The 23,204-nt window shown below is 42.3% G+C and overlaps 1 protein-coding gene across 3 annotated transcripts in view; it reads right to left on the reverse strand.

Moving 5' to 3' along the window:
* The window catches only part of LOC109903831 (protein Smaug homolog 1), a 97,037-nt gene extending 74,894 nt beyond the window's left edge, over positions 1 to 22,143 (reverse strand). For 2 of the 3 annotated variants that reach the window (XM_031788439.1, XM_020500814.2), the window contains exons 1-2: positions 21,871 to 22,143; positions 18,016 to 18,586 (exon numbers count right to left, since the gene is read on the reverse strand). In XM_031788439.1, coding sequence (XP_031644299.1) covers positions 18,016 to 18,211 — 196 coding nt within the window. In that variant the 5' untranslated portion in view covers positions 18,212 to 18,586; positions 21,871 to 22,143. The remainder of the gene's footprint in view (positions 1 to 18,015; positions 18,587 to 21,870) is intronic. The other variant, XM_020500815.2, reaches the window with a different exon arrangement.
* Between the last annotated feature and the right edge of the window lie 1,061 nt (positions 22,144 to 23,204).

A 23,204-nucleotide genomic window follows, 5' to 3' on the forward strand; every position in this document is an offset into this window, starting at 1 on the left:
GAATGCATGCACTTCAACCGATCGCTGCCCGCACCTGCCCGCCCGTCCAGCATCACTACTCTGGACGGTTCGGACTTAGGTATTTAAGAGTTGTCCACATATTCTAGGTGTCTGGTTAGTTTATAAACTCTCCTTCCAGACTCACATTAAGCATCTCCAATCCAAAGTGAAATCTAGAATCGGTATCCTATTTCGCAAACAAAGCATCCTTCACTCATGCTGCCAAACATACCCTCGTAAAACTGACTATCCTACTGATCCTTGACTTCGGCGATGTCATTTACAAAATAGCCTTCAACACTGCATCCAATTTGCTTAGTGGAGTCTATCATAGTGCCACCCGTTTTGTCACCAAAGCCCCATATACTATCCACCACTGGGACCTTTATGCTCTCGTTGGCTGGCCCCCCTCATTTCATATTCGTTGCCAAACCCACTGGCTCCAGGTCTTCTATAAGTCTTGCTAGGTAAAGCCCCGCCTTCTCAGCTCACTGGTCACCATAGCAGCACCCAGCCGTAGCACATGCTCCAGCAGGTATGTCTCACTGGTCACCCCCAAAGCCAATTCCTCCTTTGGTCGTCTTTCCTTCCAGTTCTCTGCTGCCAATGACTGGAAAGAATATATATATATATATATACATATCTCTCTCTCTAACTTTAAGCACCAGCTGTCAGAGCAGCTCATTGCACCTGTACCATAGCCCATCCAACTACCTCATCCGATACTGTTATTTTTGCACCCCAGTATCTCTATTTGCACATTCATCTTCTGCACATCTTTCACTCTAGTGTTTAATTGCTAAACTGTAATTATTTCACCACTATGGCCTATTTATTTGCCTTACCTCCCTTATCTTACCTCATTTGCACACACTGTATATAGACTTTTCTATTGTGTTATTGACTGTACGTTTGTTTATTCCACGTGTAACTCTGTGTTGTTTGTGTCACACTGCTTTGCTTTCTCTTGGCCAGGTCGCAGTTGTAAATGAGAACTTGTTCTCAACTGGCCTACCTGGTTAAATAAAGGTGTTCTCAACTGGCCTACCTGGTTAAATAAAGGTGTTCTCAACTGGCCTACCTGGTTAAATAAAGGTGTTCTCAACTGGCCTACCTGGTTAAATAAAGGTGTTCTCAACTGGCCTACCTGGTTAAATAAAGGTGTTCTCAACTGGCCTACCTGGTTAAATAAAGGTGTTCTCAACTGGCCTACCTGGTTAAATAAAGGTGTTCTCAACTGGCCTACCTGGTTAAATAAAGGTGTTCTCAACTGGCCTACCTGGTTAAATAAAGGTGTTCTCAACTGGCCTACCTGGTTAAATAAAGGTGTTCTCAACTGGCCTACCTGGTTAAATAAAGGTGTTCTCAACTGGCCTACCTGGTTAAATAAAGGTGTTCTCAACTGGCCTACCTGGTTAAATAAAGGTGTTCTCAACTGGCCTACCTGGTTAAATAAAGGTGAAATAAAATAATACATTAAAAAAAATGTGGGGAAGGAAGGTTGTGTGTGTCAGGGTGGGAAGTGCTCCCAGTATAGTTCCTGAGCAGGCCTGGCAGAGTGGCGAGTATGTGTGACGACAAAGGAAGCATCCGGCTGAGACCACATGACGGCAGCACTCAGTGGCCCATTGAGGAGAAAAAACAACTCTACACACAAGTCTGCCCTCTTCTCCCTCAGTCTCCAACAAGAAACTACAGGCCTCAGATTAATTGCACAGTCATAGGCTACTATAAAAGGTAACCAAGAGCGAATACATTCAGTTCTGTGAATGACAAGCACCTGACAGTCATATTCGTCAAAGGTAAAATACACAACCTAGTTGCAGTTTGTAAAGAGCCTTTGATCTTGCAGCAGTACTAATAGCCGTTGAGAATACATTAACAGAGCAAAAGGGTACTTTTAAGAAACTTTTGAACATTGCAAACAGACTAGTCACTCGACAATCAGATAGACCCTAACAAGTGTCACCTTTCAGCATAACGCTCCCGGACACACACACCTCTAAGACCCGAACACTGGTTCGTTCAAGAGACTGGAGGAGTGAGGTCAATCCCAGCCCACCAGAGTCAAAGTCCCCCAGTGTTTCCGCTGCAGTCATTTAACTGTGGCGTTGTGCCACGCAAGGCAAAATCATTGCTGCCACGGAAAATAAATATGGAACATAGTTTGAAGATGCTAGAACAATCCACATTTACTTTTCCTCTGCAAACAAAACAAGTAATGAATAGAAAACTCAGACAACCTCATAATAGAATAGTGTTCTATGAGAGATATATATATATATATATATATATTCCTCTCGAGGTGCATTCAAGTTACGATTGCCATAGGGAGGGAAACATGCATTCTGACAAGCTGCACAACAACTCTTGCAACAGCGAGGAAAACAGCAGTTTTAAATGGTGTTTGTTAAAAAGAGGGGGGTCCCAGCATTCCATTCCTACTTTATTCATTTCTCAACTCCTAAATCTGCATGAAATGCACCATATCAAACCCAGAGTTTTAGCAGTGACATGGTTAAACATATTACTGCTCTTCAATTAGCTGTGAGTGCAGGGGCCATATTACAACGGATGACAGGTTACCTCAACTTACCCTAATACGTTGGGTACATTATATTCAGTGTTTATGTAATTAATTTATTGGGACATAACATTCATCAATAGGATGCTAACTAGTTAAAAGATTACATTTGGGATCAAGCTAATGATTACCCCAATAGGGTAAATGCAGATAGGTAAGATAGGTAACCTTCAGCCTTTATTTATAGCCACAATGCTGCATCAGTTGGGCTTACAGGTGATCATGCTTATTGCATACCTGATAATATGGTCCATGCATAGAATATATGCATGGTCCAAATATGTAAAAATGTTAACAATAGTTTACCAAAATGCTATTGGGCTCATTTCTGGAGGTGGAAATTCGATTTTTTATGGTGTCAGCATAAAAATAAAAAAAATGTATATGTCATTTTAAAAAGTCTGAACTGATCTTCTCAGTCCTTCTTCCCAGAGCTCCAGAACAAGGGGTAGATGACCCCCCTCAAATTTGGACTCATTAGACCAAAGGACAGATTTCCAACATTCTAATGTCCATTGCTCGTGTTTCTTGGCCCAAACAAGTCTCTTCTTCTTCTTGTTGTTGACGTATTTTAGTAGTGGTTTCTTTGCAGCAATTCAACCATGAAGGCCTGATACCCGACAGTCTCCTCTGAACAGTTGATAATGAGATGTGTCTGTTATTTGAACTCCGTGAAGCATTATTTGGGCTGCAATATGAGGTGCAGTTAATTCTAATGGACTTATAATGGACCTCTGTAGCAGAGGTAACTCTGGGTCTTCCTTTCCTCTGGCGATCCGCATGAGAGCCAGTTTCATTATAGCGCTTGATGGTTTTTGTGACTGCACTTGAAGAAACCTTAAAAGTTCTTTAAATGTTCCGTATTGACTGACCTTCATGTCTTAAAGTAATGATGGACTGTCGCTGCTCTTTGCATATTTGAACTGTTCTTGCCATAATATAGACTTGGTCTTTTACCAAATAGGGTTATCTTCTGTATAATACCCCTCCCTTGTCACAACACAACTGATTGGCTCAAACACATTAAGAAGGAAAGACATTTCACAAATTAAATTTTAACATGGCACACCTGTTAATTGAAATGCATTCCAGGTAACTACCTCATGAAGCTGGTTAAGAGAATGTCAAGTGTGCAAAGCTGTCATCAAGGCAAAGGGTGGCAGCTTTGAAGAATCTCCAATATATATCTCCACTTTTTTGGTTACTATATGGTGTTATTTGATCATTTTGATGTCTTCTACAATGTAGAACATAGTAAAAATAAAGAAAAGGTGTGTCCAAACTTTTGACTGGTACTGTACATCAATGGCTCTATTGTCTCCATCACATACAGTATGCTACATAAAGGCTGTTATATCGGCCTGTAGCGGACAGTCAGTCCTGTCCCAGGCCAACCCCATGCTTGGTGCTCTGTGTTCCCAGCTTGTCCTCTTGATGTCTAAGCAGTGCTTGCAGTGAGTGCACACATAGTTAGTTGGGTTCTGGATGGCGCCCAAGCCTAGCTTCTGTATACAATGAAAAGCACTGTTTAATGCCACCAAGAATGTCCAGCTGCCTCAGGAGAAAGGGCAGGGCTAGGGGCTATATAGGGAAACATCAAATGCTCTGTGTCTGCTGCTTATTCATCAATGGGTGTAGCCAATGTGTTTCACCTGTCGGACAGAGGGTGGAGACTGAACGATATTACATGCGGAGTCTCGGACACCAAGTGCTGATACGTTCACACCTTCAGTCAAACCACACAGCTGCTAAAAATGGTAAGAGCGACCAATAGAAGCAAGGTTTCAGCCGTCGTTGCATAGGTGGTGCACCCCTTCCGTTGTTCCGTTGGTCTCAACCTAGAAGCTGTGTTCCAGCATATAGCGGTTTAATTTCAACAGGTTTGGGTGGAACCAAATCAAATCTACGGGGAGGGAGATCACATAGCTCCATTTGGCAGCAGATGGTCTACAATATCTTAACACACCCCTCCATGCAGAATGCTCAACAGAAATTAGTTTCCCGAAATCGATACCAGTCCACTGGTAACGCATCAAAATAGTCCAAAGCACTAAGCACTGCTTCACTTGGAACAACATTTGGCTACATAAACCATGCAATAATACTCCTGTTTCTGTAGCATGAGGCAGTTTAAGGTACAACTACACCCCCTGGACAGGACTGCTAGTTTATCGCAGGGCCTTACCCTTGATCTCTCCCCTGAATGCCAAGCAGAGATGCATCAGGTTCTTAGTCAGTGTCTCCTGACCCCTCCTGTCTCAGCCTCCAGTATTTATGCTGCAGTAGTTTGTGTCGTGGGGCTAGGGTCAGTCTGTTATATCTGGAGTACTTCTCCAGTCTTATCCGGTGTCCTGTGTGAATTTAAGTATGCTCTCTCTAATTCCCTCTTTCTCTAGGAGGACGTGAGCCCTAGGACCATGCCTCAGGACTACCTGGCATGATGACTCCTTGCTGTCCCCAGTTCACCTGGCCGTGCTGCTGCTCCAGTTTCAACTGTTCTGTCTGTGGCTAAGGAACCCTGACCTGTTCACCGGATGTGCTACCTGTCCCCGACCTGCTGTTTTCAACTCTCTAGAGACAGCAGGAGCGGTAGAGATACTCTCAATGATTGGCCATGAAAAGCCAACTGACATCTACTCCTGAGGTGCTGACTTGTTGCACCCTCGACAACTACTGTGATTATTATTATTTGACCATGCTGGTCATTTATGAACATTTGAACATCTTGGCCATGTTCTGTTATAATCTCCACCCGGCACAGCCAGAAGAGGACTGGCCAACCCTCATAGCCTGGTTCTTCGCTAGGTGTCTTCCTAAGTTTTGGCCTTTCTAGTGAGTTTTCCCTAGCCACCGTGCTTCTACACCTGCATTGCTTGCTGTTTGGGGTTTTAGGCTGGGTTTCTGAACAGCACTTTTTTTATTTGTTTTATTATTTTTTTTACCTTTGTTTAACCAGGCAAGTCAGTTAAGAACACATTCTTATTTTCAATGACGGCCTGGGAACAGTGGGTTAACTGCCTGTTCAGTGGCAGAACGACAGATTTGTACCTTGTCAGCTCGAGGGTTTGAACTCGCAACCTTCCGGTTACTAGTCCAACGCTCTAACCACTAGGCTACGCTGCCGCCCCAGCGGAGTCAATACTTTGTAGAAGCACCTTTGGTGACGATTACAGCTTTGAATCGTCTTGGCTGTATCAGCCTTTCACATCTGGATTCCTTGTAGATTTTCTCAAGCTCTGTTAAGTTAGATGGGGAGCAGCAGTGAACAGCAATCTTCAGGTCTTTCCACAGACTTCAATGCGATTCAAGAGATAGCGCTTTGCATGCCGGCCAAATAGTTACATTTGTCTCAATACACCACAGAATCTTTTGCATTATGATCTCAGTCATTCACGTGCCTTTTTGCAGACTCCAGGTGTGCTGTCATGTGTCTTTTTCTCAGGACTTGGTGAAGTACTGTAGAAATGGTTGTCCTGGTAGGTTCTCCCATCTCAGCTAAAAGAACTCTGTAATCCTGTCAGTTCTTAGTCACCTCCCCGACCAATGTCCTTCTTGCCCAGTTTGGTTATACGGCCAGCTCTAGGCAGAGTCTGGGTAATTCCATTTGTTGGAAACTTTCAACATTCTAGAAATTATTTTATACCCTTCCCCAGATATATGCCTCACCACAATTATCTTGGAGATCTACAGACAGTTCCTTGGAGTTCATGGTGTAGTTTTTGATCTGACATGCACTGTCAACTGTGGGACCTTATATAGACAGGTGTGTTTCTAACTAAATGGCCAAAGAATTTAATTGGCTACAGGTGGACTCCAAGTTGTAGTGACATCAAGGATGATCCAAGGAAATCGGATGCACCCGAGTTCAATTTGGAGTGTCATAGTAAAGAGGTGTGTATACTTATGTAAATGAGATACAGTACTTGTATTTCATTTTCCAAAAATTTGAACAAATGTCATTATGGGGCATTGTGTAGATGGGTGAGAATTCAGGCTTTAAACAACAAAATGGGGAATAATTGAAGGGGAATGAATACTTTGAGGGCATTAGTGGCAGTGTGGTTCCCAATAGTCATTCGGAAGAGCTACAAAGAAGAGCTTCCTCAGTCACCATTTCTTTCGGTGAAGTCAAGATTTTGGGCTGCCGTGAGAGTTGGGAAGGGGAAAAATGTGATGTTTGATTCTGACTGTTCAGAGATGAGACTAGAAGGGATTTTGTTTTGCAGGTCCTCTGACCCACCATTTCAGAGGTTCAGTATGAGTTCACAGAACATGGAGCCGAGTGGCCAGAAATAAACTGTTTGCTCATGAGTGGGTGCAATGAAATAGTTCGGCACCCAAACGTGAGACAAGCACACTCTTCTCTCCAGCTAGACGACTGGAAGGTGAGATTTATTTGTTCTTCAGAAGAGCAGCTGGAAGGAGGAGGAAGGTGAAGAGGAGGGTTGAGGCCGGGGAGAGCAAGTCTGGGGTGTTAGCCAATGTAGAACGGGGGTGTCTGGGAAAGCGGTGGTAATAGTAGTTTCTGGGGTTGGAGGTTCAGCTTCAAATTCCACTTCACCCACTACTACTATTTCACTAATCTCTAAAGTTATGTGGCTCCATCCTGGAGGACATATAGTTTACATATACAGTGCCTTCCGAAAGTATTCACACCCCTTGAATTTCACATTTTGTTCTGTTACAGTCAGGATTTAAAATTGATTAAATTGATGGCCAACACACAATCCCCATTATGTCAAAGTGGAATTATACTTTAGAATTGTTTCCTAACTATTTAAAACTATAAAGCTGAAAGGTCTTCAGTCAATAAGTATTCATTCGCATTGAATAGTCCCCGCGATATGCAACTTCTCAGGGAAGTTAGGAACCAATATATATACAGGCAGTTAGGAAAGCAATGGCTAGCTTTTTCAAACAGAAATTTGCATCCTGTAGCACAAATTCCAAAAAGTTTTGGGACACTGTAAAGTCCATGGAGAATAAGAGCACCTCCTCCTAGGTGCCCACTGCTCTGAGGCTAGGAAACACTCATCACCGATAAATCTACGATAATCAAGAATAAGCATTTTTCTACGGCTGGCCAAGCTTTCCACCTGGCTACCCTGGTCAACAGCTCTGCACCCCACACAGCAAATTGCCAAAGCTTCCCCCACTTCTCCTTCACCCAAATCCAGATGTTCTGACAGAGCTGCAAAATCTGGACCCCTACAAATCAGCTGGGCTAGACAATCTGGACCCTCTCTTTCTAAAATGATCCGCCGCAATTGTTGCAACCCCTATTACTAGCCTGTTCAACCTCTTTCGTATCATCTGAGATCCCCAAAGATTGGAAAGCTGCCGCGGTCATCCCCCTCTTCAAAAGGGGGAGACACTCTAGACCCAAACTGTTACAGATCTATATCTATCCTACCCTGCCTTTCTGAAGTCTTCGAAAGTCAAGTTAACAAAACAGCTCCCCGACCATTTAAAATCCCACCGTACCTTCTCCAATATGCAATCTGATTTCTGAGCTGGTCATGGGTGCACCTCAGCCACGCTCAAGGTCCTAAACGATATAACTGCTCCCGCCCGACTAGCATCAATACTCTGTACGGTTCCGACATACGTATTTGTAGTTGTCCACATATTCTAGGTGTCTGGTTAGACTAAAATCTTCTTCCAGACTCACATTAAGCATCTCCAATCCGAAATTAAATCTAGAATCGGATTCCTATTTCATAACAAAGCATCCTTCACTCATGCTGCAAAACATACCCTCGTAAAACTGACTATCCTACCGATCGTTGACTTTGGCGATGTCATTTACAAAATAGCCTCCAACACTCCACTAAGCAAATTGGATGCAGTCTATCATAGTGCCATCCGTTTTGTCACCAAAGCCCCATATACTACCCACCACTGTAACCTGTATGCTCTCGTTGGCTGGCCCTCGCTACAAATTCGTTGCTAAACCCACTGGCTCCAGGTCATCTATAAGTCTTTGCTAGGTAAAGCCTCACCTTATCTCAGCTCACTGGTCACCATAGCAACACCCACCAGTAGCACCCGCTCCAGCAGGTATATTTCACTGGTCATCCCCAAAGCCAACTCCTCCTTTCCTTCCAGTTCTCTGCTGCAAATGACTGGAACGAATTGCAAAAATCACTGAAGTTGGTGTCTTATAGCTCCCTCACTAACTTTAAGCATCAGCTGTCAGAGCAGCTTACCGATCATTGCACCTGTACACAGCCCATCTGTAAATAGCCCACCCAACTGCCTCATCCCCATATTGTTCATATTGTGCTCTTTTGCACCCCAAGTATCTCTACTTGCACATTATCATCTACACATATATCACTCCAGTGTTAATGCTAAGTTGTAATTATTTTGCCACTATGGCCCATTTATTTACTTACCTCCCTAATCTTACAACATTTGCACACACTGTATATTGCTTTTTCTATTGTGTTATTGACTGTACGTTTGTTTATTCCATGTTTAACTCGTGTTGTTGTTTGTGTCGCACTGCTTTGCTTCATCTTGGCCAGGTCACAGTTTTAAATGAGAACTTGTTCTCAACTGGCCTACCTAAATAAAAGGTGAAATAAAAAATTAAATACATAAATTCAACCGCTTCCTTGTGGCAAGCCTAAATATGTTCAGGAGTAAAAATGTGCTTAACAAGTCACATAATAAGTTGCATGGACTCACTGTGTGCAATAACAGTGCTTTAACATGATTTTTGAATTACTACCTCATCTCTGTAACCCACACATGCAGATAACTGTAAGGTCCCTCAATCAAACAGTGAGTTTCTAAACACAGACTAAACCACAAAGACCAGGGAGGTTTTCCAATGCCTCGCAAAGAAAGGCACCTATTGGTAGACGTTGAATAGCCCTCGGTCACTACAAAGATACATGCGTCCTTCCTAACTAATTTGCCGGAGAGGAAGGCAACTGCTCAGGGATTTTAAAACATTTACAAAGTAATGTCTGTGATAGCAGAAAACTTGATCAACTTGATCAACAACATGGTAGTTACTCCACAATACAAACCTAAAACAGCCTGTACAGAATACAAATTTTCCAAATCATGAATCTTGTCTACAATAAGACACTAAAGTAAAAGTGCTAAAAATGTGACAAAGAAATTAAGTTTGTCCTGAATACAAAGTGTTATGTTTGGGGCAAATCCAACACAACACATCACTGAGCACCACTTCATATGTTCATGCTGCATCATGTTATGGGTGTGCTTGTCATCGGGCAAGGACTAAGGATATATTTTTTTAAATCCTAGAGGATAACCTGGTTCACTCTGATTTCCAATAGACACTGGTAGACAAATTCACCTTTCAGCATGACAATAACCTAAAACACAAGGCCAAATATACACTGGAATTGCTTACCAAGATGACATTGAATATTCCCGAGTGGCTTAGTTACAGTTTTGACTTAAATCGTCTTGAAAATCTATGGCAAGACTTGAAAATGGCTTTCTAGCAATGATCAACAACCAACCAGCTTGAAGAATATATATATATTTTTTATAAATGTGCAAATATTGTACAATCCAGATGTGCAAAGCTCTTACACTTTCCCAGAAAGATTCAGCTGTAATCGCTGCCAAAGCTGATTCTAACATGTATTGAATCAGGGGTGTGTGGTTACTTATGTAAATGAGATCTTCATATATTTAATTTTCAATACATTTGCTAACATTTCTAATAACATGTTTCACTTTGTCATCATGGGGTGTTGTGTGTAGATGGGTGAGAAACGTTTTTCTTTATTTATTTCATTTTAAATTCAGGCTGTAACAACTAAATGTGGAATAAGTCACAGGGTATGAATAATTTCTGAAGGCAATGTATTATATAAAAATTACTTTTATACAAGTCCAATATGGTAACCAGAACTTCATGGTTTTGCATTAGTAATGATTTGATGCTGGTCACTAGTGCACTGACTTTTCAATACACTTTGCCCTGGTAGAAGAAAATGGAACCCCACAAATACAACAAGATATTGAAGCTGTCCTAACATAACTCCCTATTATTTTTCCTTCATCATAATTTCCTAAACCATGACTTTTTTTTATTCCATTTGGAAAGCCCTATTATATCCCCTGCGTTCATGCGCTTACTTCCCAACTATGTTCCATGTCCACATTCCTAGACAATATCCCCATCACCGGAACCCATTTACAACGTCAGCAAGGAATGCTGTTTTCCGTCCATGCTTTTTCCATCAGCGGTAGTAGGCCAAGTGAAGGCAGGGGGAGTATGACGTCTGAAATGAGGTGACCAACAGCAGATGATTATAGGCTACAACATGCAGTGAACCAAACAATTGGGAAAGGTGGTAAGCGATAAGCCTGGTGCCAGGTCTGTTTGCGCCATCCCTTAGTTGGGATCACAATGACCACAGGAGTTGGCAAAACAGCACATACAGAACCAGGCAAAAAAAAAAAAAGATCAGACATGACCACTTCCTGAAGAGTCCTTCTATAGGGACAGTGTAGTGCTCACAAAGGCTGCTCTGACAGCCAGGTCCTCCTAATGTTACAGCTCCCTGAGGTGACGATGCCATTATGTCTTTGCCACACTGAATTATCCTTGCCTCCACCACTTCTCAATGAGCAAGCGTCGCTACCAACACTTGACCAATCCAGCTAGATGTCCCCTGCGGTACTACATTGGAGAATGTGTGCGATGGCACTGCAGACAGCCCTCCATTCTGTCCATAAAAGAAGATGCTCTTAGATAGAACTAGACAAGAGTGCCATTGCTTCTTAGTCCGGACCAACAAAGCACCTGTTCAGTTTGAAGTGGATATTCCTGGACATATAGATATAGATAGTAGCCTAAATATTAATAGGCTGAACATGACAGTGGAGGATAATAGGACGTGTAGGTGTTGCATCATCTCTTTTTCCAAGAGAAAACTCGGTTTGCTGTGCTTAAGACATGGAGATGGTGAAAACGGGAGAGATTCCGAGTATGAGAGAGGGAAAAGGATTAGTAGAAATATAAAGGAATAGAGAAACACACACATGCCTGAGCGGTGAATACCACAGAATAGCTGCCTGTATGTTAGCCACCCGCCCTTCCTGCCTCCCCTTTACCAGTCAGTCCACAGTGAAAAACGCTCCAATGAAGTCAGTCATTGATAACAGTAGCCCCCCTGTCCTCGCCCAACCCCACCCCCCTACCCTGTCCTGCTCTGCAGTCCGCCTCTGGGACAGAGGTGGGAGGGGGAAGAGAGGGGTAAACACTAGAGGTCTTTACAGGTCCAAAAAGTTGGACCTATTCCGAAATGGACCTGGGGCTTTCCCACCCGGACCCAATATGCATAAATATTTTTGTTAAATATAGGAGACCACTTCCGAACAGACCCGACGACAACTAGACTAGTTCAGTATAGACCTGGTTGGATCCAGACCCAGTGTGAGTCAATTCTAGCGAGGGAAGCAACAGAGAAGTCATTTTTTAAGCTACTTTATTAACCAGAGCTGATAAAGCGCGAGAGGAGGGAGATAGAGGTGCCGCTCTAGCAGGCGGGAGAGGGGCCGTACTGTGAGCGAGTGACACAAGAAGGGTGTAATTGCAGACCACGATTTGGGGCGTTTTCTGATATAGGTGTTTCTTGATATCAAGTTATACTCATTGGTCTGTAGCAGTTTCTTGTGTGTCAGGGACAACAGTTAACAACAGTAGCATTGTAGCTAACCCGAACACTTTTCCCAACCTTAACCTCAGTCTCCTAACCTGCCTCGCCAATTAACATTACCTGCCACGCTGATTCACATTACCTGCCACGCTAGTTATCCTAACCTGCTATGTAAACAATTCATCTGTGTCGAGAAATCTTCAGCCTCAACTTCGGATCTGACCAATGGCAGCTATCAATGGCCATTTTCTGATATCGGGGAAAATCCATATCAAGAAATTGCCCCAAATTGTCATCGGCAATTACACCACATTTGAGTGACACAGGAAGCAGGCAGGGAGAGACAGCAACCAACCAATCAGATTCGCGCTACAGTAGACTAATTGCTGCCATAGCTAGGTCTTTCCATTGTGATTAGAGCTAGTTTGCGCTGTTCTGTGAAGGGAGTAGTACACAGCGTTGTATGAGATATTCAGTTTATTGGCAATTTCTCGCATGGAATAGCCTTCATTTCACAGAACAAGATTATATTGACAATTTTAAGATATCCAGTTGGTAGATACGGTCTTGTCCCGTCGCTGCAACACCTGTACGGACTCGGGAGAGGCGATGTTCAAGTGCAGATGTCGACCGATTCATCCGCATGGCCGATTTCAAGTTGTCATAACAATCGGTAATCGGCATTTTTGGACGCCGATTACATTGCATTCCACGAGGAAACTGCGTGGCAGGCTGACCACCTGTTACACGAGTGCAGCATGGAGCCAAGGTAAGTTGTTGGCTAGCATTAACTTTAAAAAAAATATCTTCAAATAAATCACTAGTTAACTACACATGGTTGATGATATTACCAGGTTAACTAGCTTGTCCTGCGCTGCATATTATCAATGCGGTGCCTGTTAATTTATCATCGAATCAAAGAGAGAAATAGTCAACGCGTCATAATTCCTATAATAACTACAACCTAAAACGGGAATATTGAACCACCAGCTATCATATGTTCTGAGCAAGGTACTTAAACGTTAGCTTTTTTACATGGCACATATTGCACTTTTACTTCTCCAACACTGTGCAGTTTGCATTATTTAAACCAAATTGAGCAATCTTCATGATTTATTTGAGACTACATAGATTTGATTTATCTATTAAGTTAAAATAAAAAGTGTTAATTGTTCATTCAGTATTGTTGTAATTGTCAAGATTACAAATATATATATATAAAAAGTGACACAAAAAAACTGGCTGATTAATCGGTATCGGCTTTTTTTTGGGGTCCTCCAATAAATCGGTATCGGCATTGAAAAATCATAAATCGGTCGACCTCTAGTCGAGAGACATTCGTCTTCAGAAACACGACCTGCCAAGCCGCACTGCTTCTTGACACAATGCCATCTTAACCCGGAAGCTAGGCGCACCAATGTGTCGGAGGAAACACCGTACAACTGGTGACCGTGTCAGCATGCATGCGCCCAGCCCGTCACAGAAGTCGCTAGAGCGCGATGGGACAAGGACTTACAGGCCAGCCAAACCCTCCCATAACCCGGACGACGCTGAGCCAAATTGTTCTCCCGGTCACGGCCGGCTGCAACACAGCCCGGGATCAAACCCGGATCTGTAGTGAAACCTCAAGCACTGCAGTGCCTTAGACCGCTGCCCCACTCGGGCAGCCTAAACACCCCTGTTTAGACAGGACAATGCTCAGCCACTTCAAACTTGATTCGATTGCCCCTCCCAGGTTTGGCCTAAAGATTTATTTTATATCGGGGTGGAGATGTTACATACCCCAAACAGCCATGTTTGAAAGAAAGAACTACTAGATTTAGATTAAATGACTTGCACTGACCTTCAACTTTCAGATTCGATCAGCACAGCAGTAGGTCTGATAATGCTCTTATGTAGAAACCCAATGAGATACATATACACACACACACACACATACATACACTAACGTTTAAAAAAGTTGGAGTCTCTTAGAAATGTCCATGTTTTTTTTAAAAGAAAAGTACATTTAAAATAACATAAAATTGATTAGAAATACAGTGTAGACATGATTAATGTTGTAAATGACTATTGTAGCTGAAAACTGCAGACTTTATGGAATATCTTCATAGATCTACAGAGGCACATTATCAGCAACCATCACTCCTGTGCTCTAATGGTACGCTGTGTTAGGTAATCCAAGTTTATAATTTTAAAAGGCTAATTGATCAATAGAAAACATTTTGGTAATTATGTTAGCACAGCTGAAAACTGTTGTCCTGATTAAAGCAATAAAACTGTCCTTCTTTAGACCAGTTGAGTGTCTGGTGCATCAGCATTTGTGGGTTCGATTACAGGCTCAAAATGGCTAGAAACAAAGACCTTTCTTCTGAAACTTGTAAGTCTATTCTTGTTCTGAGAAATGAAGGCTATTCCATGAGAGAAATTGAAGATCTCGTACAACGCTGTGTTCTACTCCCTTCACAGAATATCGCAAACCGGCTCTAACCAGAATAGAAAGAGGAGTGGGAGGCCCCGGTGCACAACTGAGCAAGAGGAAAGGTACATTACAGTGTCTAGTTTGAGAAACAGATGCCTCACAAGTCCTCAACTGCCAGCTTCATTAAATAGTACCTTCAAAACACCAGTCTCAACGTCAACAGTGAAGAGGCGACTCTGGGATGCTGGCCTTCTAGACAGAGTTCCTCTGTCCAGTGTCTGTGTTCTTTTACCCATCTTAATCTTTTATTTTTATTGGCCAGTCTAAGATAGAGTTGTAAAGAAAAATCCATATCTCAGACTGGCCAATAAAAATAATAGATTAATATGGACAAAAGAACAGTCACTGGACAGGGGAACTCTGTTTAGAAGGCCAGCATCCCGGAGTCGCCTCTTCACTGTTGACGTTGAGACTGGTGTTTTGAAGTTACTATTTAATGAGCTGCCAGTTGAGGACTTGTGAGGCATCTGTTTCTCAAACTAGACACTAATGTAATTGTCCTCTTGCTCAGTTGTGCACCAGGGCCTCCCACTCTTTCCATTGTGATTAGAGCTAGTTTGCGCTGTTCTGTGAAGGGAGTAGTACACAGCGTTGTATGAGATATTCAGTTTATTGGCAATTTCTCGCATGGAATAGCCTTCATTTCACAGAACAAGATTATATTGACAAGTTTCAAGTTTCTAGCCATTTTTAGCCTGTAATCAAACCCACAAATGATGACGCTCCAGATACTCAACGAGTCTGAGGGCCAGTTTTATTGCTTCTTTAATCAGGACAACAGTTTTCAGCTGTGCTAACATAATTGCAAAAGGGTTTTATAATGAGGAATTAGCCTTTTAAAATGACAAACTTGGATTAGCTAACACAACATGCCATTGGAACAAAGGAGTGATGGTTGCTGATAATTGGCCTCTGTATGTAGATATTCCATTAAAATAATCTGCCGTTTTCAGCTACAATAGTCATTTAAAACATTAACAATGTCTACACAGTATTTCTGATCAATTTGATGTTATTTAATGGACAAAAGTGTTTTTCCTTCAAAAACAAGGACATTTCTAAGAGACCCCAACTTTTAAACAGTAGTGTATATATATATCTTAGTAGTGTATATTATATCTTTCACTATTTTAGGTGCTCAAAATAGCAAATCAAATTACTTCAACCTAGTCAAAATCCCAAATCTCTGCCAAATCTGAAAATGTGATATCATCGAGTGACTAAAATAAATCCCCCTCTCCACAGTCTCTTTCTCACACATACATATAGTCTTGACTTGATGCTGTGACAAGCAGAAAATAAGTTGCATCACTCTGTTCAGGGGAACAAGGCAGCCTCTTCACGCAGTGAAATAAGTAGGTCACTGTGGATTCCTTTCATTAGTACAGTACTTTCCAAATAGTTGCGCCTTTCCACTCAACTTGGAGCTTCCAGCTGCAAATTAACCCTGTGAGGGACATAGGCTTCCATTTCTACCACAAAGATGGATATTTTTCCAACTTTCTCACGACAATAAAAAAATGGACAACAATCACAACAAGTGTTGAACTTACACATCTAAAATCTGTCTGAGCCAATAAGCTTATTAGGTTGAGATGATTTAAAAAAATTGTTCCTTGCCATCCAGACTTCTGTGTCTGAAGAGATGACAATAAACATGACAATAGATATGATCAAACAACTGGCATACACTTGATATCAGTGTAGACAGAGAGCAAAGGACAGTCAGTAGTCATTACATTCCAGAAAGTCTATGTATAGCCACATAATTGATCCATAGACAACATTGCAGCAGCACTGAAACAATGGTCCGTTGCTGGGGGCATTGCCGACTGTCACTCTCAACTTGTTGAGCCAACGGAAGCAGGGTCGACCGCAGGCTGACAGGCGTGGCAAGACCCAGACAAATGGCTAAGTAGCTATAAAAACGGTGTTCCTATAGTCTTAGGTTGCATTTTTATTTGCTCATACATTCTCCTACAAGACTGCTAATCTGAATGGTTTTAATACAGTGGCTGAAAACAGCAATGAGAAAATATACCCAGTCCATTTACACATCAATTTTCATGACGTAAGAGAAACAAGGAAGGCAGATATTCAGAGGTACTGGGATGTACCCATTGAGCAGCCGATTTGCTACACTTCGTAGCTTCAAGATCCATACAGTCACATTCATGTCCAGTTCACCACCACTGTACAAGTACTAGCCTGGTCCCAGATCTGTTCAGCATGGCAATGACCATAAGAGTTGGCCAAACAGATATGGGACCAACCTACTATTAAAACAAGCTCGTTAAAGCAGTATGATCCCAAATGGAGCTAAACTATTCCTATAAACCCACGAGTTGATGATTTGAACCCATCCTCGCTGAGTCTTCTCTGCCTCCTCTGATCTCTGACAGTGAACACCCGACTAGGGCTTGGGAGTGACCCCCTTAAGGAGATATTTGGGGATTTTGCCAAAGAAGCCCTTTACCTATTTCCCCAGTATAAGATGTATCTAGTGGATACCATTTTTATGTCTCTATGTGCAGTTTGAAGAAAGCTACCAATTGCTTACTCACGTTAGCGCAATGACTGGAAGTCTATGGCAACACAAGGTGTTGGTGAGGCTAAGAGAGGCAGCCACTGCCCACTATGAACTCTGATGGGAATCCCATGTTTCTGTGTGTGTGCGTGTGTGCATTTATGTGTGTGTGTGTGTAGGGGAAAATGATAACGTATCCATCTTAACAGACGGTTTCTCATCTATGTGTATTAAGGCAGTGCAGACAGACAGTGGTGGTACCAGCTATACAGCTGTAGACATCAGATCAGTACACACACACACACACACACACAATGTTTTTTCTCATCATCACAGCACACCAGCCAGAGCTCACTCTATTTTTCATGAGTCAGTTTGGTTGCCAGGGTGTTTCCATAGCCACGTACCAGCCTGATGCAACAAACCAGCCCCCCCAACTGATTTATCCCCACAGCAGAGCACTGGAGTTGTGTATGATCTGGTGTCCAATTCAAAGTAGGTGCGAGGCCAGCTAGTGCAATGACCTCATCGTTGCCATGCCACAATACACTGACTGGGCAATGGGCACGGTTAACCCTTCGCTGTCTGTAGAAGTGCGTAAGGCTGTTATAGGGAATGACATACCTTCAAATTTGTGTGTGTGTGTTTGTGAAGTGGCATCGGTACCAGAAGCACCAACCCTTCCTAAACGTCAACAGAGCAGAGCCATTGGTAATCATCAACTTCAATGGACAGTCAAGATGGAGATAATGTGTGTCGGTGTGCCTACCTGGGTTATTGGCCTCCCCCTCCAACACGTGGAGCTCGGTGCATTCGGCCAGGCTGTGCTCCAGACACAGCTGCAGGAAACGGGCCTGGGTCCGCGACACCCGCTTCAGCAGCGACAGCAGAGCCACCGTCTGCTCACACTCATTCCATCCCTTAAACCAGCTTCCCAGGACACCCACCTGGTCGCGAAACATCATGGTCTGGGGGACAGGCACTAAGTAGAATGGGGAAACCAGTTAGAGTGACCCCCCCCCTGGTGTCACAAGAGAATTAGGTTAACAGAGGTCTTGGTGCTGTGTTGGTTCAACTTTGGTCAAAGCTTGTGTTGTGTTCCTCTCGCTTTCTCGGGTTGATGTTGAGTAGACAGCAGTAGGTGTGCTCAGTTCAAGTGGCATATCATCATCCGGGCTTTTAGCATTGCAAGTGTAGCTTCAGCTTGAGGGGAGAAAGGTGCTCTCCTAGGTGCATCTGCCAAAGGGCGGGGGTAAACAGACGGGAGAGTCAGCTTTCTTCCTGCACTGTCACACCAGTGTTACCCTTGTTGCCATTTTCCACAGGGATCCCCCTTAGACCTGAAATTATGGAAATAAATGGTTGAGAGACATGGTCACACACGCTCACACACACATGGCGTCCCAAAACCCATCCAGCAGTCTTTACTGACCGTGAATACCAAACACTGAGGAAATGTGACAGTGCCCGTTGCTTCAGCAAACATTGCTCTCCGCAGACTTGAAATAGACGATTATTTAAAGAAACTGTTCTCCATTGAAAACCACAATATTAGTGACACCAATTCCTTACTGCAACAAAGCCTGTATGTATCATACTTTTCATCTAAAAGTAGTTGCGCTCTACCGTATAGATGCGAGGCTGTGGCATTCACCACCGGGACAAAAAAATGTGATTGTCAGTAATTGGAGCAACATCCCAAATGGTATTTCTAAAGAGAAGGGCGCTGATCCCTGATGTTTTAATGTTACAGACTGCTATGTTCAAAGTAGCTCTCGAAAACCCTTCTCCGTAGGCTTTTCAGTGGTTCGCGTCGCCCATGGTTGGCTGAATGTGAACTACAATTCCAACACGGTGTTTAAATTTTTAGAAATAACCATTTTTTGCAAAACATATGAAAGATAAAGGGCATATCAGCAAAAAATAATCTTTCAAATAAAAACAGCATCTGTAGCAGTTTTGCACAGAGACATACACTGTGTGTGCCCCCAAGTTGACGAACTACACTTCCTCCCCAGTTACGCTAAAGCCTGTCACATGCTTCCCAGTCAAAGCAGTTAGTGCATATATTAGGACACATTTTTATGATGTTTTTGTTAGTTTCGGTGTTCGGAAGGTTTTTCCTTCGGGCTGTTCGAGCAGATATTTTTCTTGAGGCAAGTCAAAGTTTGTTAGCCGAAGTCTACTCCCCTTCATCAGTGATTGATCAACAGTACTTCTTCTAGTAGGTGTGGGAACATTAAGTGTTTATCATCATTCAACGAAAGATTAAAAAATACTGCACCAAACATCTTAGCTAGATTACACAATTAAGGGTGTTTTCACACTTGGTCCCATTCAGACAATTGTTACGAACTCTGTGCGGTTCTCTTAATTTTTGGTGAATGGTTAACATTCCAAAAGGAACTCAGACCCCACAAAAGAGCTCCCGAAGCAAACAAAACTGAGACAATCTCGAGAGGTGGTTCCATTCGCTTGAATTCCATCGACCAGTTCTTTTTTTTTAAGGCAATAAGAACACAAAGCTCCCCAGGATTCGCTTGTAATTACACACACCTTTGCCCCTGCCATAACCTCGCACATTGGTGCCACAAGAGAGAACATTTTGATGTGCAGTTTTGCGGGAAAAATGCGTGCCATTTTTTAATATTGATTAGCGATTGTCAAAGACGCACAGAAATGACAAAATATGTGTCTAGTTTTTAGTTCCAATTATTTGTTTGCAATATCTGATCTATAAGAGAGCTTCGTAAGCTGTTTATTCGATTGTGGGGTTTGAATGTTGTGAGAAGACAACATATTTGGTAAGAATCACAAAATACTGTAGCATACAAAATCAATTCTAGCTTTTAGGAGAGGTAGTAGCCTACATTGGCTGTACAATTTTCAATTACAGCATTATTTATTCTGCTATTTATTCTGTTACCAATAATATTTACATGTCTTCTGTATCTGCTGATTACAATTATTACATCTCATCATTCAACAAATTGCAAGGAGGCATATCTAGCTGTCCAAAAAACACATTTTGATGAAATGTCTTGTCCCAGAGTACATTGAGAGAATGTTGGAAAACGATCTTGGTTCCTTTCAAACATAGCAATATGAATGCAAAGAGGACTCGGACCACAACGGGGGCGGCAGGTAGCCTAGTGGTTAGAGCGTTGGGCCAGTAAAGGTTACTAGATCGAATCCCAGAGCTGACAAGGTAAAAAATATGTTGCTCTGCCCCTGAACATGGCAGTCAATGCTGTCAATGTAAATAAGAATTTGTTCTTAACGGACTTGCTTAAAAAAACAAAATGGGTTACGTGAACTGGCAGAAGAGTTGAGTCCTCATTCAAAGGCCAATAATATTTCGCTTTTTATTTTTTTTCCCCCCAGAGGACTAAGATCGGTTCCTTTAAAACGGACTGTGTGAAAATACCCCAAGACCTCATTGGCAAAAACCTCAAAAGTAATGACAGATTTCTTGATTTATCTTAGCTCATTCAAACTGTTTTGAGGAAGTGTTTCTGGCTCAAGAGGGACAAACGGTTTTCTAATTTGTCAAGCGAAGGTATTTTGGGAGTAGCCTAGGAGCAAACTGAACCCATGTATGTGGACACCGTCACACACAGGTGTCAGGAGCAAGCTTATAGGTAAGCGGTCTTCCAGAAACAAGCGCTGTCACATGGAGATATGGCCGTGTGGGAACACTAACCATATAAAAAAGGGTGTGTAGTCATGTCACCATTTGAATTGGGAATTATTTCTCACCGATATGAAATTTGTCCCTTTTTCCCAAAAAACTTTACCGCAAGTAATGTGTTTTAACGTTCAGAACAGTAGATAGAAGCCTATCAGCAAAAAGGCGCTAAAGGTAGTTAGCGTCTATGGATGAGTTCTGTTCAAAGCATCGGTGTGCTGTACTATAAGATGAAGCATAAATATGACTCAATTCCACCACACATGGTTTCGAAAATAGCCTGTAGACTGTATAATCTGTGGACTGCCAACGTCGACGCAAATAACCTCGCATGAAAAGACCGCATTCGTATTCAATGTCGTACCTTAAAATAAAGTCCCAGTGTCAGCACTAACGGGTCTCAAAAACGGCCACTTTGCATCATCAGCATTGGGGCAATCATAGCCCTACATAAGCGCCGAGGATAGGCTAGATCATTTGTAAAATGTGGAGGTGATGCGATTCGGAGCGAGGAAAATGAATACTTGGCTCTACATTAAATAAGAGTTCAAATGCGGAGTCTAGAACATTCCCAAAATGTGGCCGATGCATAGCTATGCTACACTGTATTTCTACACATATTCATACTAGTTTCCATAAACTCCTGAGATCAACAACCGCGCGTTAACCATTCCGACGCTTATTTAAACGCGTAAATATCAACCGTCAATATCTACAAAATAAATGTCCAGCTTGGATACATTTGTATTCTCCGAGAGAAAAATTGTTATTGTATCACGATTTTTTAAAGGTTGGTGCTTAGTAGCACATTTTCTATATTGCAGGTGTCCTACTGGACAGCCAGCAAGAGAGCAGCTCAAACAAGAGTCTCCGAACATTTTCCAGAAGCTTGTTAAAAAGTTGCAAAGAAAATAGTTAAAACGTTAGGCTACTCACTTCTAGGCACAGTTGTATCGGTTGTGTTGGTCGCGGGACGGGGAGCGGTGCCCCTTCACTCCGGATCTGTGTGTTTTGCCATCTTGACTAACTATTCTCCCTACAGTTAGGCTCCTCTTGTTTTACCAGAGGCGAGTCTCGGCATTGCTTTCCACATGCGAATAATTAACACGAAGCATTACGTCAGGGGCTTGGCAGCACAAGGAAGCACACAAATAGAGAATGGAGTTAGGGACAGATCACGTAGCCTAACAGCAACCGAGACAACTGACAGGGACTAGCACATTTTTAGAAAAAACAAGGTTTCCATAGCAAAGTGGACAACATCTAAACAAAAGTGACGATGTGTACGAATGTAAAACAGGGCGGGAGTTGCCTCAATTTGGCCCTTTCACTTATCTGTACAATACCTTCAACTACATTTGTACACATTAAATAATATCGGGTCCAAAAAAAGCCCAATACACGGTGATATTTTTTGTGGGGGTTGATCATTAAGCAGTAGTTACTACACATACAGTATGAAGAGAGGTGATATCAATTAAAGAGGAGTGCCTCCCTATTCATGAAGTTCTTCATTGTACATGTTTAGCTCTGATGTGTGCATTCCATCCAGCAGAGGGCCTCACCCTCCACCCAACCGTTTGGTTGAATTGAAAGCCAAAAAATATATTTCATACATTGTTTCAATGATAGTATCGAGTTACAGCAATGCAGCAGCTGATACAATGTGTCGAGTTACAGTAGCAGTGAGCAAAATAAAGACATTAAATGCTCTGGTCATACATTATATTTATCGGTCTCCTGAAATATCATTTATTTGTGTGTGTGTAAAACCTTGATGTTTTTAACCAGTTCCAGTTCCATACTGCCAGTTCTTTGATGGTTTGACTACATCCATTTATTCCTCATTCATTCATTTATTGATTTTACATGAGCACATGTTACATTTGAACAAAGGTAAAACAATAAAAAAAATTGGGTTATGAATGGGGAAAAATAATCCTAAATTGGGCCTCCATAGGGAAGGCTGATTTGACTGGCGAGGCCCACCACTTGTACAGATACATGAAATTCATTCTTGGGCCATTGTTTGATAGCAGTGTCCTTTTCGGTCACACAATGCACCCTTACTGCCTTCAGCTGAGTGTGCTCAATATTGACTAAAAGAAGTGGAGGGAGGGGAAGGAATAGACGTTTTACCAGTGGGGACGTGGACAGTTCTCTTGAATCAGTCAAAAGCTCAAGCCTTCACAAATTGGATTGATATCTGACAAGGTGACAATTGGTCTACAGTTGACCTCTGCATTGAGATATTATAGCATGAAAACAAT

The sequence above is a fragment of the Oncorhynchus kisutch genome, linkage group LG14, assembly GCF_002021735.2.
Source record: "Oncorhynchus kisutch isolate 150728-3 linkage group LG14, Okis_V2, whole genome shotgun sequence".
Lineage (NCBI taxonomy): Eukaryota > Metazoa > Chordata > Actinopteri > Salmoniformes > Salmonidae > Oncorhynchus > Oncorhynchus kisutch.